At 42.7% G+C, this 18,902-nt stretch overlaps 1 protein-coding gene across 1 annotated transcript; it reads right to left on the bottom strand.

Moving 5' to 3' along the window:
* Positions 1-1,863: 1,863 nt before the first annotated feature.
* Positions 1,864-17,550, bottom strand: pip5kl1 (phosphatidylinositol-4-phosphate 5-kinase-like 1; the record flags this gene model as incomplete). Its single annotated transcript, XM_083909966.1, has 9 exons — positions 1,864-2,538; positions 3,878-4,040; positions 8,733-8,845; positions 9,761-9,816; positions 10,014-10,048; positions 11,197-11,321; positions 13,029-13,183; positions 14,595-14,645; positions 17,266-17,550. The coding sequence occupies 9 exons, from the start codon at positions 17,548-17,550 to the stop codon at positions 2,130-2,132; spliced, it is 1,392 nt and encodes a 463-aa protein (XP_083766092.1). The 3' UTR covers positions 1,864-2,129.
* Positions 17,551-18,902: the final 1,352 nt, after the last annotated feature.

Here is an 18,902-nt window from a genome sequence, read left to right as displayed (position 1 = left end):
GGGTTGTAGCCAGTTCATGTTGTGGTTGTGTGAGGCGCTGACTCACAGTGCGGGAAAGATCCACCTTCACTGCAGGCAGATACACGCTCAGTCAAAACAATGGCCACCGAGTGGGTTTTACTCTCACTTGCGTCATTCTTAGACCTGAAACCTCACCGACGCCTGCAAGGTGGAGTTCTAAGCCCCGCCTCCTCGCCACTCAACAGGTGGACAATTTGTGTGACATCTTCAAGGTAAACTTCCTGTCACTCACCGACGTCAAAGTGGGAAACATTTCATTTGCATTTTTATGTAACGTTACCATGGATACGCTGGTGATTGATCTTTAAACTTCATTACCCATGATCCTCGGCGGTTAACGTTCAGATCCAAAGTCTGCCGCTCTCTGATTGGACAGTTAATGCATTTTAATTATCAGTGTCTTTTGAGAAGGTTCCATTATTATCAACTCGATTCAAGGATGTGGCTGTGCTATTTTGTTTGTGCGCACGCAATGTTGTTATCAACTGGTTTTGCTAGCACTGGCTAACAATGGCTAGCCCGATATATGTTTTTGTATGTATGTATGTGTGTGTGTGTGTGTATATACAGTATGTACATATGTGTGTATTATAAGTGCTGGGCACGTTAACGGCGTCAAACGCTAACGCACGTTAACACATGCCGCGTTGCTATGACGACTGAGATACGCGCTTGTCGTCATGTTTGCGTGACTCCTTATTGTTAAAATGAGTCTCTAAAGTAACGCTTAACTTTAAAAACAGAGACAGACACATATACGCAGTAAACAAGTACGCTGGTTATTTGTAGCGCTGCTCTTTTCCTTTAATAAACAGACCGCTCCAGTTCCACTGTAGGCGCGCTAACGGAGCTAAAGGAGCTAACGGAGCTAACTGGTAAAGCGCGCCTGGACTCCGGTGCCGCGGCACGTAAACAAGACGTCGAGCGTCTGACTGACTTTTTCCGGTCAGTCGTTATGCTAACGTTGACGCTATTAACCGCGCTAACGCGCCCAGCACTAGTTTAATACATGCATAAATACACACGTATGTATAAATGTATATACAGTACGTGTTTATGTGTGTATATATACAGTACACACAAATATATGTATGCTCTATTTTTCCTATTTTGACATACAGGAAGTGAAGTGCTCAGGGCCCACGCTTGGCTTGCCCTGACCAGGATTTGAACCCCCGCCTTCCACATCAAAGTCTGTGGGCTACACCATTAAGCTGTCCCAGCTGGGAGCTTCACGTTCGTGAGTCACATTCTATAAATAATGAGTTTCATTGGGAAATATGTGCAGATCTGGTCTTGTTGTCGGTGTAAGGCAGTGAAAACCACATAATGAAGGGAATCTTGGACAAGCGCCCAATTTCGCCCACACCCCCCCCCCCCCCCCCATTAGACTCCTGTTACAGCTCAGATTACAGATTATTATTCAGAGTGTTTCCAGACATGAAGCTCAAGCTTTACACAAAACATGGCGTACCATTTTGATTTGTTCATTCGTTTAGTGAGTACAGTTCCAGATTATTGCCACTGTCTTTGTGCACAGTCTGAAGCTGCTTCCACCTGCACTGAACTGTGGACATTCTGGGCCCCTTATGGTTGGGGTTAGGGTAAGGGTTAGGCTCCGCCCCCCGCCCCCTTTGCCTCTGGACATTCTCCTGCTGCAAAATGACAAATGTCCCTTTTAGTGTTTGGAGTTTAAGTCTGGAAATGGCTCGAGTGACTCTTGTCAACACTTGTACTGTGTTTCCATCATGGCACGATTCAGTCTGGTACGGTACGGTACAGTTCAGAATGGTAAAGCCCTGTGTCAGGGTAAAGTACATCCAAAACACTGACAAAACTACCCCAGGTGTAGCAGAGCTAGCTAGCGGCTACCTGTCGAGTGCCCCGAGAGAGTCCGCCCCGCCGTGCAGCTCTACGTAACGGGCATACTCTCCCAAAGCACTGGCAAACAGCAGTTAGCCGCGGTTTGTTGTACCGGTCTAGCTCCACCCTGACCGTACCGTACCACTCTGGTACCACAAGGGAAGGGTGCCAAAAATGGGACCGTACTAAAAACCGTACCGTACTGTACCAGAAGGACCGTTCCTCTCGATGGCAAGCAATTTGGTCTACTTGGTATGATCCTGTACCCACTGACACAGCCGCACACAGTAAGTCTGTGGACTGACGGTGGAGAACGACCGGCCCGGGTGCCTCAGCCGCTTCCACAGATGCTCCAGCCTCTTCCTAAAACCGTACACGGTGAAAATGTCCACAATGCCGACGAAGTAGCGCTGCTCGGGTCCGTCGATGACGTGCAAAGGGTTCTTGAAGTTGGGGAGCAGACGGCGGTTCTGGGCCTTGAAGTCGGGGGCCTCGGTTGCGTCGCTTGCCTGCGCGGTATCTCCAGGCCGCGGTTTCTTCAAACACCCGCCATCCCTCTCGGACATAAGTGAGATGGAGTCGTCCTCCGGGACTTCACCCGGGACAGGGGCAGCCAGGTCTGTGAGGCCGGGGCTGGAGCCTGGATTCACAGATCTGCGAAGACAAAGGCAAAGATGGCGTCAACCGTTAAACTGAGACATACTGTACATACATCTGTCCGTCCATCGTCTAAAGCGTTATCCTCCATGTGAGGGCCGTGGTGCTGCTGGTGCCAATCCCGGCTGACATTGGGCGAAAGGTGGGGTAAGGTCACCAGTCCATCACACGGACAAAAAAAAAAACATCCACTCACACCTGCAGTCAATTTAGAGCAAGGCTATTCAACTTAAGGCCCGGGGGTCAGATCCGGCCCTTCAAGCAATTTGGACCAGCCCGTGGCCCATTAACCCATGAGTAATGAATGTATTATTAAAAAGCCCAAAAAAACCAACTTTGTGATACTTTGCGTCCCTTTTTGGCAATTACTAGTACAGCTGTAATTGTACGCAGCCTATGTATGTACCAGAATATTTTGCACTACGTGCCAACTGTAGCAATTGTACCTGAATATTATTGGTCCTGTTGCTTATATTTCTGCAAAAATAGCCTTTTGGGTTAGGGTTAGGGTTAGGGTTAGGGTTAGGGTTAACCCGTTGCACCTTAAAGGGTTACCAACTGGCCATAAAATCCTCCTAATATGTCACAGAGACTCAGGAATAATGTTCATATAACAAACTGAACTCACCAACAACAACAGTACAGACAAAATATTTGCATTAAAAAATATATATTTTGCAGACTGCAAATCATGTTTATGTTTTGAAATCATGTGGCGCCACCTACCACCGTCTAACAATCATTGCAGTCAGTAGAGTCTCAGCTGCCGAGCAACCACGGGTTGCCAGTTACGTCAGAAAACGAAACCTAAAAGACCTCGGTATTTTGAATTTGAATGTAGTACCCGTTTTTGGCCACTTTCTGACATATGGCGCCTTTAATGTCGTTTGTATTGTTACCTCTAATTTTGTAAGAGATATTTTGTAATGTTGGTGGCTACTGTAACTGTAACCTTTTTGCACTGTACGCAAATTGTATTGTACCTGAATGTTGGTGGTTTTGTTACGTACCTTTTTTGCACAAAACTAGCAGCCATGTCAGTAAATAAGTGCTAAATAAGGTCCTACAAACGAGTTGAATTAACCCAACGTTTCAGATCTGCTTCTGTCGTAGGTTAATGTTTATTTTCTTCGTAGCCCATTCCTGCTTCCGATTCAGTGAAACTGATATTTTGAAAACAGATACTGACAAACCGACAGAAACAACCCCACAACCACAACCACGCCGCGGCAGCTGCTGCCTGTGAGTCACTTTGCTGCCGCGGCTGCTGGTCTGGGTTTTTCTATCACATGCAGGATCAGCTTAAAGGACAACGCGCTTGCGTCAGAGTCCTGACCTTTTGGTTCTGATGATGAGGGAAGCAAACGAGAGGTTCTGGAGGCGTTCGTCTCGGTGCAGGGGCTGATGAGCCAGGAGGAGGCTGTAGTCGAGAACGTTCAGCTGTCGCAGGAAGTGTGTGTCGACCTCCACCTGACGCAGGAGCCAGGAGCGCTGCTGGTCTGAACACACACACACACACACACACACACACGTGAGGTTTTCAGGTCTTCAGGGGACATTGCATTGACTTGCATTCATTTCCTTGAGAGGGTTAGGGTTAGGGTTACTTAAGGTTAGAGTTAGTTACTTACTGTAACCCTAACCCTAATTACTACTGGTTTAATCCTAACCCCAACCCCTATCCCTAATTACTACTGGTTTAATCCTAACCCCAACCCTAACCCTAATTACTACTGGTTTAATCCTAACCCCAACCCTAACCATAATTACTACTGGTTTAATCCTAACCCCAACCCCTAACCCTAATTACTACTGGTTTAATCCTAACCCCAACCCCAACCCTAACCCTAATTACTACTGGTTTAATCCTAACCCCAACCCCTAACCCTAATTACTACTGGTTTAATCCTAACCCTAACCCCAACCCTATCCCTAATTACTACTGGTTTAATCCTAACCCCAACCCTATCCCTAATTACTACTGGTTTAATCCTAACCCCAACCCTAACCATAATTACTACTGGTTTAATCCTAACCCCAACCCTATCCCTAATTACTACTGGTTTAATCCTAACCCCAACCCTAACCATAATTACTACTGGTTTAATCCTAACCCCTAACCCTAATTACTACTGGTTTAATCCTAACCCCAACCCTAACCCTAATTACTACTGGTCTAATCCTAACCCCTAACCCTAATTACTACTGGTTTAATCCTAACCCCAACCCCTAACCCTAATTACTACTGGGTTAATCCTAACCCCAACCCCTAACCCTAATTACTACTGGTTTAATCCTAACCCCAACCCCTAACCCTAATTACTACTGGTTTAACCCTAACCCCAACCCCTAACCCTAATTACTACTGGTTTAATCCTAACCCTAATTACTACTGGTTTAATCCTAACCCCAACCCTAACCCTAATTACTACTGGTTTAATCCTAACCCCAACCCCTAACCCTAATTACTACTGGTTTAATCCTAACCCCAACCCCTAACCCTAATTACTACTGGTTTAATCCTAACCCCAACCCCTAACCCTAATTACTACTGGTTTAATCCTAACCCTACCCCTACCTTCAACCTAACCTTAAAACATTCCTTCACCTTAAAAAGTCATTTGCATTATGGGGACTTGCTTTTTGTGCCCACAGGGAAAACAAGTCCCCATAATGTGACTTAGTAAACAGTTTTACGTCCCCACAACATTAGGAATACAGGGGCGCACACACACACACACACACACACACACACACACACACACCATGAGACAGGAGTCAAACATGACTTCTCATGAATACAAAACAACATGTGGTAGGATATTTGATCCTCTTATCTCCCCTGAGTCTTTCTTGGTGTTCCTCAGTGAAAACAGAGTGAGCTGCGTGTGTGTGTGTGTGTGTGTGTATCTTCTGAGGCCAAAACACTGCTCGGCGTCACCTCTGCCCCAGTCGTCCACGTAAGAAACGACTGAAATCCACATTGATGTCACCTCGCGTTCCTAAGTTAGCTCCTAAAGCTAGCTTCGGTCACGCTTTAAAAGCGTATTAGCTGTAAAACCCGCGCACTTAGAATATCAGGGCCTTTAGTCGCGGCTGGAGTCGGACTTCTGCACATGCACCAAGATTTACCGCCCGCGGTCTTTGACCCGGAAGTAGAAGGAGACGACGTATAAACTGCGGCAGCATTGTTTGTTTGTTTTTGGCTAGCGCGACGTAACGATCAAATTTGTATCACGATTAGCACGTACAGCAGACGCAAAACATACGGAACCGAAACACGTTCCACCTCATTGTTCTCTATTTGTTTCTTTGTGACGTCATAAAAGTCAGGAGTCAATGCGCACTAGCTTATAGCGCTAGCTGTTGTCCTGTCTTAGGCCCTAACCCTAGAATTTTGCCCTAAACCTAAATTTTGCGAGTTCACGTATAGGGTGGAGCAAGGGGGAGTGCGATTTTGCCCTTATAATCAACCCTCAAAATATAGTGAGCTCTGATGCGGGCTTAAAACGAAGTGGAAGATGAAATTACCCATGATGCTTTGCGAATTCAGCGAGCCGGCTGATTTTTTTTTCAACAAAGATGGCGGCCACATCTGCAGAGGAACAATTTCGTTGTCATATATTTTCGCAATTAAGCGAGTTACAATGTCGAAGTGTGTAGGAATATGTTGGTTTGACATACGTCCAAAGGACCGTTGAGCTTTGAACACTAATGTCAGAAAATTCACTCACGATTTATGAAAGCAGCTAGCTAACTAGCTAACTAGCTAACTAGCTAACTAGCTAACTAGCTGGCTGGCGGCTGTTTGCCGGTGCTTCGGGAGAGTATGCCCGTCATGTAGAGCAGCATGGCGGGGCAGACTGTCTCGTGGCACTCGACGGGTAGCCGCTAGCTAGCTCTGCTACATCTGGGCATGTACCCTGGACTTGTCAGATTTCAATCACATTCGTGATATAGCGTCTTAAGAGGACGGAGAAAAACCGCAACAGGCAACACAACAGCCGGATCCGCCGGCATATTTCCGGAATGAAAATAGTGGCGCGCTCCACCGGTAGAATTGTCAACATGTGACGTAGGTTAGCACGTTCGTTACGCTCACTACGCTAATTTGCATATAGTGGCGTCTCAAATGCACAGAGAAGCCACTTCCCTCGACGAGGGGAATTTACGGTTGAGGGCAGACCAAACCAAGTGGACATTTTAAGGTTAAAATGTGACGGGGCCTTAGTCATACTGTGTCTGCTGATGTGGAACGGCCCACTTCAGGTCTCATAAATAAGGAACTATAAGAAACTCTCAGATGTGGAGAAAATCCTCTCTTTCGTATGCGTAGGAAATGACTGGACTGGTGATTTCAACGACAACATCTGCCGTTTCATGAGAAGATTCATGGTTTCGCAGAATTCCTGCGAGCGTCCTTTGTATTTGAAGTCGATCTGAGAGCCAGCGCTTTAAGGAACGTTGATTCTTACGATAAACTGAAGAAATGTGGCGTTGCAAGTCGTTGTAGCAAAGACCAAATTAGCCATGACATCGTTTGGATGCAGGCGCACAGCATTTCTCATAATACAACTTTATTCTTTTGATATTCCGAATAGAATTCAAACTTTTTTTGAAATTACAATTTTTTTTTCTTGTAGAATTACAACTTTTTGTAGAATTCTGACGTTTTTCTCGTAGAATTCTGACGTTTTTAACCCTGAACTACAACTTTCTTGTAGAATTATGACTTTTTTCTTGTAGAATTACGCCTTTTTTTGAAGAATTTACTTTTTTGTAGAATTATGACGCTTTTCTCATAGAATTATGACGTTTTCTTGTAGAATTATGACTTTTTTTTTAAGGAATGACTACTTTTTACTTGTAGAATTGTGAGTTATTTTGAGAATTCTGACTTTTTTCTTGCAGAATTACGACGTTTTTCTTGCAGAATTACAACTTTTTTTTTAGAATTACAACTTTTTTTCTTATTGAATTACAACTTTTTGTCAGAATTCTGACGTTTTTCTCATAGAATTGTGACGTTTTCTTGTAGAATTGTGAGTTATTTTGAGAATTCCGACTTTTTCTTGTAGAATTACCAATTTTTCCTCATAATATTATGAATTCATTCTTCTAGTATTACAACTTTTTCTTGCAATATTGCGGCTTAATTCACGCAATATTCAGAGTTTTTTTCTCGTTATGTTCTGACTTTTATTCCTGAAAGCTTCATTTTTCCATAGTCACCGTAATGTTAATAAGGAAAAATTCAAAATTTTACAAGTAGTTGCGAGTTGCAATACTGTGAGGAAAAAAATATATCGAGTAATATTGCAATATTACGGGGAATAATATCACGATAATAATGTCCTATTATGAGAGAAAGGTTGTGATTCTACGAAAGACGTAGTATTATAAGAATGAAGTTGTCATGATATTACGACTTTCGTTCTTGAAAGCTTGAATATTTCTTGCCTTTATTTAGCCACTTTAACATCTGTTGTTTTTGTTGACATCTCTATGTGTTGCTATTGTGTTGTGTGTGTTTTTTGCCATGGAAACCTAATAGAAACCTAATTTCCACTCGAGGGTTAACAACACACACACAAATACTTGTCAGTCAAGTATAATCTGTCAGTCAACAACTGGAGCGTTGGGTTGTTTATTGTTTTCTTGCCAGTTCAGACTGAACTGTCACAACTGGACGTCGCTGCACCTGTTGGATAAATACAGCTCAGATTTTCCAGAGGATTTTTTATTTTTGGTCAAGTACTCTCTACTAACCAAATACTCCTTCAATCGTATTTTACGGAAGTTATTGTAGTTTTTTTTGGGGGGGGGGGGGGGGGGTTCAGTAAAAAACAGTGACGTTCTGTTAAAATAATGGCCTTTAAAGGGTCAAAATAAAATAAATAAAAAATAAAATTGAGTGTGTATATTTCAGGCTGAAGTAGCTTTAAAATATTGACTCATTTAAAGTGGAAAAAAATATTAACATATAATCTTTTTACAGCAGTTTTTGGGAAGGTGGCATTTTCTGCCGCGAGGAACAAATAAGTAAGTTTTTTTTAAAACTCTTAAGGGTTCAGCCCATGTTTCAGCTTGTGTGATTGGAGTGAACACTGTAGCGTTAAAGCAGCTTCATCAAGGCTAGAAACACTCTGCACAAATACAGACCATAATAACAACCTCTTCCTGCTTCTTACCCAGCTCCATGTACTGGCCTTCAAAGTTTAGATCCTTGAGAACCACGATGAATTGTTTCCCCTCTGGAGGAGGTTCTGTCCAACGACTCATCTCACAGCCTTTAATGTCGTACCTGTGGCACACGCACACACACACACGCACACACGCGCGCACACACACACGCACACACAGAATTACTACTTTTTCTTGTATATTTACGACTTTTTTCTTGTTGAATTACTACATTTTCTTGGATAATTACTATTTCTCGTAGAATTACGACTTTTTTTTCTCAGACTTACAACTTTTTTCTTGTGTAATTACTCAATTTTCTTGTAGAGTTACGACTTTTTTGTAGATTTATGACTTCTTTCTCATATAATTACTATTTTTCGTAGAATTACGACTTTTTTCTTGTGGAATTACTACTTTGTTTTTGCAGAATTGCAAAGTTTTTCTCGTAGAATTACTATTTCTCGTAGAATTACGACTTTTTTCTTGCAGAATTACTATTTCTCGTAGAATTACGACTTTTTTCTTGCAGAATTACTATTTCTCGTAGAATTACGACTTTTTTCTTGCAGAATTACTATTTCTCGTAGAATTACGACTTTTTTCTTGCAGAATTACTATTTCTCGTAGAATTATGACTTTTTTCTTGCAGAATTACTATTTCTCGTAGAATTACGACTTTTTTCTTGTAGAATTACTATTTTTCGTAGAATTACAACTTTTTTGCAGAATTGCAAAGGTTATCTCGTAGAATTGCAAAGGTTTTCTCGTAATTACTACTTTTTTCTCGTAGATTTACTACGTTTTTCAACACAACTTTATTCTTATGATATTATCACACGGTACTAGGACTTTTTCCTCATATTACTATGAATTTATTCTTCTAGTATTACTTTTATACATATTACATTACTACTTTTTCTTGCTTTATTACGGCTTAATTCTCGCGATATTCAGACTTTTGTCTCGTAATGTTCTGACTTTTATTCTTGGAAGCTTATTTTTTCACACACACATCAGTGTTAAACACACTCACCTGGCATTGACTCGGTCGTCTGGATAAAACACACTTTGCATAACGATGAAGTATTTCTGTGATGAAGAAGAAGAAGAAGAAGAAGAAGAAGAAGAAGAAGAAGAAGAGCTTCAGAATCCTCAGTGATGTTGTGTTACAGTAACAACAGTGATGATGGTGTGTGTGTGTGTGTGTGTGTGTGTGTGTGTGTGTGTGTGTGTGTGTGTGTGTGTGTGTGTGTGTGTGTGTGTGTGTGTGTGTGTGTGTGTGTTACCTTCAGTCTGTGTGGGATTATAATCCTGTGGACACCTTGAGGACACAGTAAAGACACACTTCAGTCCAGTGCAACATTTAAAACCTTCAAATTGAATTAAGGTTAAGATGAAGGTTTTGTTTAGTCTGTTTAAATGAATGGTAAAATGCAGGGTCCTGAGAAGAATAGCTGTGCAAACTTGTGTGTGTGTGTGTGTTTGTGTTTGTATGGGTATCTTAGCTGGTCCCCACATTCTGACACCCCTTAAAATGGCTTTTTTTCAGGGTTAAGACCTGGTTTTAGGGTTAGAATTAGGGTTGTCCTCACCCTAACCCTAATGCTATGCAAACCTGTGTGTGTGTGTGTGTGTCTTTTCCAGGTATTGCTATATTTTGCGGACCTAAATTCGATTTCACACTCACGTTATGGGGACTCTTTTCCTCATGGGGACCCATAACGTAAATGATTACATCTTAAAGTGAAGACATGTCATACGGTTAGGGACAGAGTCCTAGGACGTACAGCTGTGCAAACCTGTGTGTATGTTCCAGGTATTGCTATGTTTTGGGGACCTAAATTTGATTTCACACTCACGTTACGGGGACTCTTTTCCTCATGGGGACCCATAACGTAAATGATTACATCTTAAAGTGAAGACATGTTGTACGGTTAGGTTCTAGAGTCCTAGGAATTACAGCTGTGCTGTGTGTGTGTTCCAGGTATTGCTATATTTTGGGGACCTAAATTTGATTTCACACTCACGTTACGGTGACTCTTTTCCTCATGGGGACCCATAACGTAAATGATTACATCTTAAATGAAGACATGTTGTACGGTTAGGTTCTAGAGTCCTAGGAAGTACAGCTGTGCAAACCTGTGTGTGTGTGTACCTAAATTTGATTTCACACTCATGTTATGGGGACTCTTTTTCCTCATGGGGACCCTTAACGTAAATGATTACATCTTAAAGTGAAGACATGTTGTACGGTTAGGTTCTAGAGTCCTAGGAAGTACAGCTGTGCTGTGTGTGTGTTCCAGGTATTTCCTATATTTTGGGGACCTAAATTTGATTCCACACTCACGTTATGGGGACTATTTTCCTCATGGGGACCCATACGTCTTAAAGTGAAGACATGTCGTACGGTTAGGGACATAGTCCGAGGACAAACACAAACCTGTGTGTGTGTATGTGTGTGTTTTATACCTAGGAACCTGACCAGCAGTGAGTGAGGAAACCTCCTCAGATGCTCCATGTAGATCTTCAGATTGTCCAGTAGGAACCTGATCTCTCGTTTGTTCTGGGTCTTTAAAAAGAAGCGTTTGTCATTCCTGGGAAATTTCCAAAAAAAAAAGAAGTGGAAAGTAATTAACCCGTGATTGTGTCAGCAGTCAACTATTTAAGCTATGCTGTTGTCAGCAGAGATGACAGACCCAATTCCTAAGAATCACATCTGTCATGACAGAAACCAGACCTTCTGTCACTATGGGAACCTGTGCTGAGATAGATGACAAACCATTGTCAGAGGCATGAATCACGAACACCTGTCGCCCTGCTCACATATCTGACACCAACTGCCATAGCTGTGGGCTGACTGCGCTGCATATTTCTGCTGTAAATCACAGCAACGACACGTGCTTTACAAAACACTCGACATGCCTCGCGCCGATTAAAGTCATCGCAAACGAATTAGTCATCTGTGAATCTATGACGCAAAAGCAGTTTGCTCTGGTTAATTCATTCAGCTCCAACAGCTGTGTTGAATTAGCGACCGATCGGCCAATCAGAAAATAGGTTTCACTGTTGCTGGGCAGAATGGACGTGCTGTTTTTTTTGGGGTGGTTCTTCTTGCGCAGAAATGAGAGCTCGTGAGGATGAGGTAATGTAAAATACGACAAGCTTTTATTCTGAAAAGTAAACTGGAAGTTTTATTTTCCTACTTCCTCTCTCATACATTCTCATGCTTCTACGAGAAAAAAGTTGTACTTCTATGAGAAAAAGTCGTACTTCTATGACAAAATAGTCGTAATTCTACGAGAAAAGGTTGTAATATCGCATGGATAAAAGTTGTAATACTAGAGGAATAAATTCATAATATTATGAGGAAAAAGTCGTAGTCTTAATTATACAAGAAAAAAGTCGTAATTCTACAAGAAAAGAAGTCGTAATTCTACAAGAAAATGTTGTAATTCTACAAAAGAAGTAGTAATATTACAAAAAAAGTCATAATTCTACAAGAAAAGTCGTAATTCTACAAAAGAAGTCGTAATTCTACAAGAAAAAAGTCGTAATTCTACAAGAAAAAAGTCGTAATTATACAAGAGAAGAAGTCGTAATTCTACAAGAAAAAAAGTTGTAATTCTATAAGAAAAAAGGTGTAATTCTATAAGAAAAAAGTCGTAATTATACGAGAGAAGAAGTCGTAATTCTACAAGAAAAAAAAGTCGTAATTCTACAAGAAAAAAAGTCGTAATTCTACAAGAAAAAAAGTCGTAATTCTACAAGAAAAAAAGTCGTAATTCTACAAGAAAAAAGTCGTAATTCTACAAGAATAAAGTTGTAATTGTACAAGAAAATGTCGTAATTCTACAAAAGAAGTCGTAATTCTACAAAAAAGTCGTAATTCTACAAAAAAAGTTGTATTTCTACAAAAAAAGTTGTATTTCTACAAAAAAAGTCATAATTCTACAAGAAAAGTCGTAACGCTACAAAAGAACTCGTAATTATATGAGAAAAAAGTCGTAATTCTACCAAAAAGTCGTAATTCTACAAGAAAAAAACGTTATCTACAAAAAAAGTCATAATTATACAAAAAAGTCGTAATTATACGAGAAAAAGGTAATAAAGGAATAATGAAGTTGTAATTCATTCAGCTCCAACAGCTGTCTTGAATTAGCGACCGATCGGCCAATCAGAAAATAGGATTCACTGTTGCCGGGCAGAATGGACGTGCTGTTTTTTTGACAGACTCGAGACTCGACGACACGAGCGAGGTGGGCGGAGACTCGACAACACGAGTGAGGTGGGCGGAGACTCACGTCAGGAAGAAGTCGGCCTTGCTCTTGGAGTTACTGATGAACTGCAGGTAACAGCTTTCAGAGCAGAGCGAGCGCTGATACTCCTGCTCTGTCAGACCCAGAGAGGAACGCAGGCTGGAGAAGACCGGCCCTGCAAACGTCTGCATGGTGAAGTCCTGCACACACACACACACACACACACACACGGGGCGGAGTGGTTTTAAGGTCCTCACAAAGATATATATACAAGCACATACACACACAATTCTCAGTGAGGACACCATAGACGTAATACATTACACTCTTAGGAACAAGGGTTCCAAAAGGGTTCTTCTACAAGGGCTGAGGTTCTACCTGGAACCATTTGCTTCTGAAAGGGTTCTTGGTAACACTAATGGTTCCAGTAAGAATTTTGATCCAGAGAACCCTTTAAAACCTCTTTCCTGATTCAAGGGTTTTAAAGGGGTTCTTGGTGGAACCTTTATAAAAAGGTTCTACCTGGAGCCAAAAAGGGTTCTCCTATGAGGATGGTTCTACTTAGCACTTTTATTTCTAAGAGTGTAGAAGCTTTTTTCTCCTGTTGTTTTCGGCTTGTTCTCATAGGAGAACCCTTTTTGGAAGGTTCCGCCAAGAACGCTTTTAAAACACTTTATTCAGGAAAGAGGTTTTAAAGGGTTCTCTGGATCAAAATGGTTCTTATTGGAACCATTAGTGTTACTTGAAAAACCCTTTCCCAAAGAAAGGCCGAAGAACCTTATATGGTTCTACTTAGCACTTTTATTTCTAAGAGTGTAGGAGCTTTTTTCTCCTGTTGTTTAGAAACATGGAGACCCTTTATTCAGGAAATGGATTTTAAAGGGTTCTCTGGGTCCAAATGGTTCTTACTGGAACCATTAGTGTTACCAAGAACCCTTGACAAACCCTTTCTTCGGGGAAGGGTTATTCAGAAGCAAATGGTTCCAGGTAGAACCTCAGCCCTTGTACACTCTTAGACATAAGGGTTCCAAAAGTTTCCTTCTACAAGGGCTGAGGTTCTACCTGGAACCATTTGCTTCTGAAAGGGTTCTTGGTAACACTAATCGTTCCAGTAAGAATTTTGATCCAGAGAACCCTTTAAAACCCCTTTGCTGAATAAAGGGTTTTAAAAGGGTTCTTGGTGGAACCTTTCAAAAGGGTTCCAGGTGGAACCTTTATAAAAAGGTTCTACCTGGAGCCAAAAAGGGTTCTCATATGAGGACAAGCCAAAGAACCTGATATGGTTCTACTTAGCACTTTTACTTCTAAGAGTGTAGGAGCTTTTTTCTCCTGTTGTTTTCGGCTTGTTCTCATAGGAGAATACTTTTTGGAGGGTTCCACCAAGAACCCTTTTAAACCCTTTATTCAGGAGAGGTTTTAAAGGGTTCTCTGGATCAAAGTGGTTCTTACTGGAACCATTAGTGTTACCAAGAACCCTTGAAAAACCCTTTCGTCAGGGAAAGGGTTTTTCAGAAGCAAAGGGTTCCAGGTAGAACCTCAGCCCCTGTAGAAGAACCCTTTTGGAACCCTAATATCTAAGAGTGTAGAGGACACGCTGACACAGTCACGTACCTTATGAGTGTGTGTGTACTCTGATGTGAAGTCTTCATCTGAAGCTTCAGTCTGGAGACAGAGGACAGAGTCACACAGAGGTCAGACAGATCAGTGTGATTCTGTATTTAGAACATGTTCAAACAGACGTGTCATCAGTCTGCTGATGCTTCAGTGTCTCGTCCAAAAAGGTCGACGAATAAAAATCCGTCTGACACATCCCAGAAACACAAAGGGTCTCAGAGTGTCACTTCCAGAGGAAAACCACAAACCACACGATCTGCCAAACTCAACCAAACTCCAGAGAAAAACTCCTGAGTCCATGTGAGCGAAAAACACTGATATTCTCTATGGACTTTGATGTGGGACGATGAGACAGTCCTTCACACAGCTGTGTCTCTGTCATCCTAATCTATCTCTCTACAGCCGTCCTAATCTGTCTCTCTACACTTGTCCTAATCTGTCCCTCTACAGTCGTCCTAATCTGTCTCTCTACAGTTGTCCTAATCTGTCTCTCTACAATTGTCCTAATCTGTCCCTCTACAATTGTCATGGTCTGTCTCTACAGTTGTCCTAATCAGTCTCTCTACAATTTTCCTAATCAGTCCCTCTACAGTCGTCCAAATCTGTCCCTCTACAATTGTCCTAATCTGTCTCTCTACAGTTGTCCTAATCTGTCTCTCTACAATTGTCCTAATCTGTCCCTCTACAATTGTCATGGTCTGTCTCTACAGTTGTCCAAATCTGTCCCTCTACAATTGTCCTAATCTGTCCCTCTACAGTTGTCCTAATCTGTCCCTCTACAGTTGTCCTGGTCTGTCTCTCTACACTTGACCTGGTCTGTCCCTCTACAATTGTCCTAATCTGTCTCTCTACAGTTGTCCTAATCTGTCTCTCTACAGTTGTCCTAATCTGTCTCTCTACAGTTGTCCTAATCTGTCTCTTTACAGTTGTCCTAATCTGTCTCTCTACAATTGTCCTAATCTGTCCCTCTACAATTGTCATGGTCTGTCTCTCTACAGTTGTCCAAATCTGTCCCTCTACAATTGTCCTAATCTGTCCCTCTACAGTTGTCCTAATCTGTCCCTCTACAGTTGTCCTGGTCTGTCTCTCTACACTTGACCTGGTCTGTCCCTCTACAATTGTCCTAATCTGTCTCTCTACAGTTGTCCTAATCTGTCTCTCTACAGATGTCCTGGTCTCTCTCTACAATTGTCCTAATCTGTCTCTCTACTATTGTCCTAATCTGTCTCTACAGATGTCCTAATCTGTCCCTCTACACTTGTCCTAATCTGTCCCTCTACACTTGTCCTAATCTGTCCCTCTACAATTGTCCTAATCTGTCCCTCTACAATTGTCCTAATCTGTCTCTCTACACTTGTCCTAATCTGTCCCTCTACACTTGTCCTAATCTGTCCCTCTACACTTGTCCTAATCTGTCCCTCTACACTTGTCCTAATCTGTCCCTCTACACTTGTCCTAATCTGTCCCTCTACAATTGTCCTAATCTGTCTCTCTACACTTGTCCTAATCTGTCCATCTACAGTTGTCCTAATCTGTCCATCTACAGTTGTCCTAATCTGTCTCTCTACACTTGTCCTAATCTGTCCCTCTACAGATGTCCTAATCTGTCCCTCTACAGTTGTCCTAATCTGTCTCTCTACACTTGTCCTAATCTGTCTCTCTACACTTGTCCTAATCTGTCCCTCTACAGATGTCCTAATCTGTCCCTCTACAGTTGTCCTAATCTGTCCATCTACACTTGTCCTAATCTGTCCCTCTACAGATGTCCTAATCTGTCCCTCTACAGTTGTCCTAATCTGTCCATCTACACTTGTCCTAATCTGTCCCTCTACACTTGTCCTAATCTGTCTCTCTACAGATGTCCTGGTCTGTCCATCTACACTTGTCCTAATCTGTCCCTCTACAGTTGTCCTAATCTGTCCCTCTACACTTGTCCTAATCTGTCTCTCTACAGTTGTCCTAATCTGTCTCTCTACAATTGTCCTAATCAGTCCATCTACAGTTGTCCTAATCTGTCACTCTACACTTGTCCTAATCTGTCCCTGTACAATTGTCCTGGTCTGTCTATATACAGTTGTCCTAATCAGTCCCTCTACAGTTGTCCTGGTCTGTCTCTCTACAATTGACCTGGTCTGTCCCTCTACAATTGTCCTAATCTGTCTCTCTACAGTTGTCCTAATCTGTCTCTCTACAATTTTCCTAATCTGTCCCTCTACAATCGTCCTAATCTGTCCCGCTATAGTTGTCCTAATCTGTCTCTCTACAATTGTCCTAATCTGTCCCTCTACAGTTGTCCTAATCTGTCCCTCTACAGTTGTCCTGGTCTGTCCCTCTACAGTTGTCCTGGTCTGTCTTTCTACAATTTTCCTAATCTGTCCCTCTACAATCGTCCTAATCTGTCCCGCTATAGTTGTCCTAATCTGTCTCTCTACAATCGTCCTAATCTGTCCCTCTACAGTTGTCCTAATCTGTCCCGCTATAGTTGTCCTAATCTGTCTCTCTACAATCGTCCTAATCTGTCCCTCTACAATTGTCCTAATCTGTCTCAATCGTTCTCGTCTCAGACAAAATGTCCCCACAAAGGTAGGTTTGACCTCCCATAGGAAAACGCTCTCATTTCTGACGTGAGCTGTGTCGTGTGCTGCCCCCTGCTGGCAGGAGTACTCACTGTGGACGCGGCGTGGTGGGCGGTGTTCTCGATGGCTGCCGCCAGTCCCTCCTTCATCATGCAGGTCAGGCTGAAGAACTCGTGCTGCTGCTCGATCTCAAACAGGCCGAGGAGCTTCCACTGCTGCCTCAGACCTCCCCACCGCCTCCTCCGCTTCATGGCGCCGGAGCGACGGCGGAGGCCGGGCGCGGTCCCCGGACCTCCACCACCTCCATCAGGACCTCCTACACCACCATCAGGACCTCCACCTGCTGCTGCTGCTGCTGCTGCTGCTGCTAACTCCATCTGCGCTCACACACAGCAGAGCAGAGGCTTAAAGGAGAATCAAAGCGCTCATGGAAACCAAAGAGGCCACAGTGTCAAACACAAAGGGCAGCTGACCATCACCTGAGCCCGGTTACCATGGAGACCAACATAAAAGGGATAATAGCCACACATGCACTGTGGCTCACGGCAACAACAGTGGACCTCACTCGTCTCTACAATCCAGAAACTAAACAAAAACGCCCCCAAACCCCACCGTCGATGCACAGAAACACAACAATTAAAGGTGCAGTCTGAGAGTTTATCGGCATGGCAACGAGCCACACACACACACACACACACACACAGACTCACAGCTCCACTGTCGCCAGCAGACAAAAGCGTCCTGTTCCTGAACACCAGTATGAGTCTGATACTGTCCTGCTCTGTTGTCCTCGTCTGTCTCTCTGCAGTCAGTCGTCCCGGTTTGTCCCGGGACATCTGAGAGATAATCTCATCTGAGACTGATATTTTTGTGAGATCAAATCCTGGTCCAGGTCCTGGTCCAGGATCCAGACGTTGTGCTGCAGTTGAATGGTTTGTGGACAGGGTGGAGCTGCAGGATTTGTCTCACAGTGCGGCAGAAATGACAGAATGACAGAATCAGTGTGTGTGTGTGTGTGTGTGTGATGCTGAGTCATTTTGATGCTTTTACGAGTTCAAATCGCCTCATAAACAGAGAATAAATCAATAATCGTCGTTTGCGCTGAGCTGTTTTCATCGTGAAATCACTGACGTTAGAGAAAGACTTTACTTTACCTGATGATGGTCATCAACGCAGCAGCTCCACTGTGTGTGTGTGTGTGAGAGAGAGAGAGAGAGAGAGAGAGAGAGAGAGAGAGAGAGAGAGAGAGAGAGAGAGAGAGAGAGAGAGAGAGAGAGAGAGAATATGTGTGTGAGAGAGAGAGAGAGAATGTGTGTGTGTGTGTGTGTGTGAGAGAGTTTATGTGAGATTGTGTGTGTGTGAATGTATTGAATGTGTGAGTATGCATGAATGTGTGAGTGTGCATGAATGTGTGAGTGTGTATAAATGTGTGAGTGTATGAATGTGAGTATGAATGTGTGAGTGTGTGTGATTGTGTGCATGTGTATGAATGTTAGTGTATGAATGTGTGAGTGTGTATGTGTATGAATGTGTGCGTGTGCACGAATGTGTGCGTGTGCACGAATGTGGGAGTGTGCACGAATGTGTATGAATGTGTGCATGAATGTGTGCGTGTGTATGAATGTGTGTATGAATGTGTGTGTATGAATATGTGTGTATAAATGTGTGTGTATGAATGTGTGAGTGTGCATGAATGTGTGTGTATGGGTGTGTGTATGAATGTGTACAA

Source organism: Microchirus variegatus (genome assembly GCF_963457635.1).
Source record: "Microchirus variegatus genome assembly, chromosome: 1".
In the NCBI taxonomy this organism is placed as follows: Eukaryota; Metazoa; Chordata; class Actinopteri; order Pleuronectiformes; family Soleidae; genus Microchirus; species Microchirus variegatus.
Note: the sequence above shows the minus strand (reverse complement) of the source record. Positions and strands in the feature narration are given on the sequence as shown.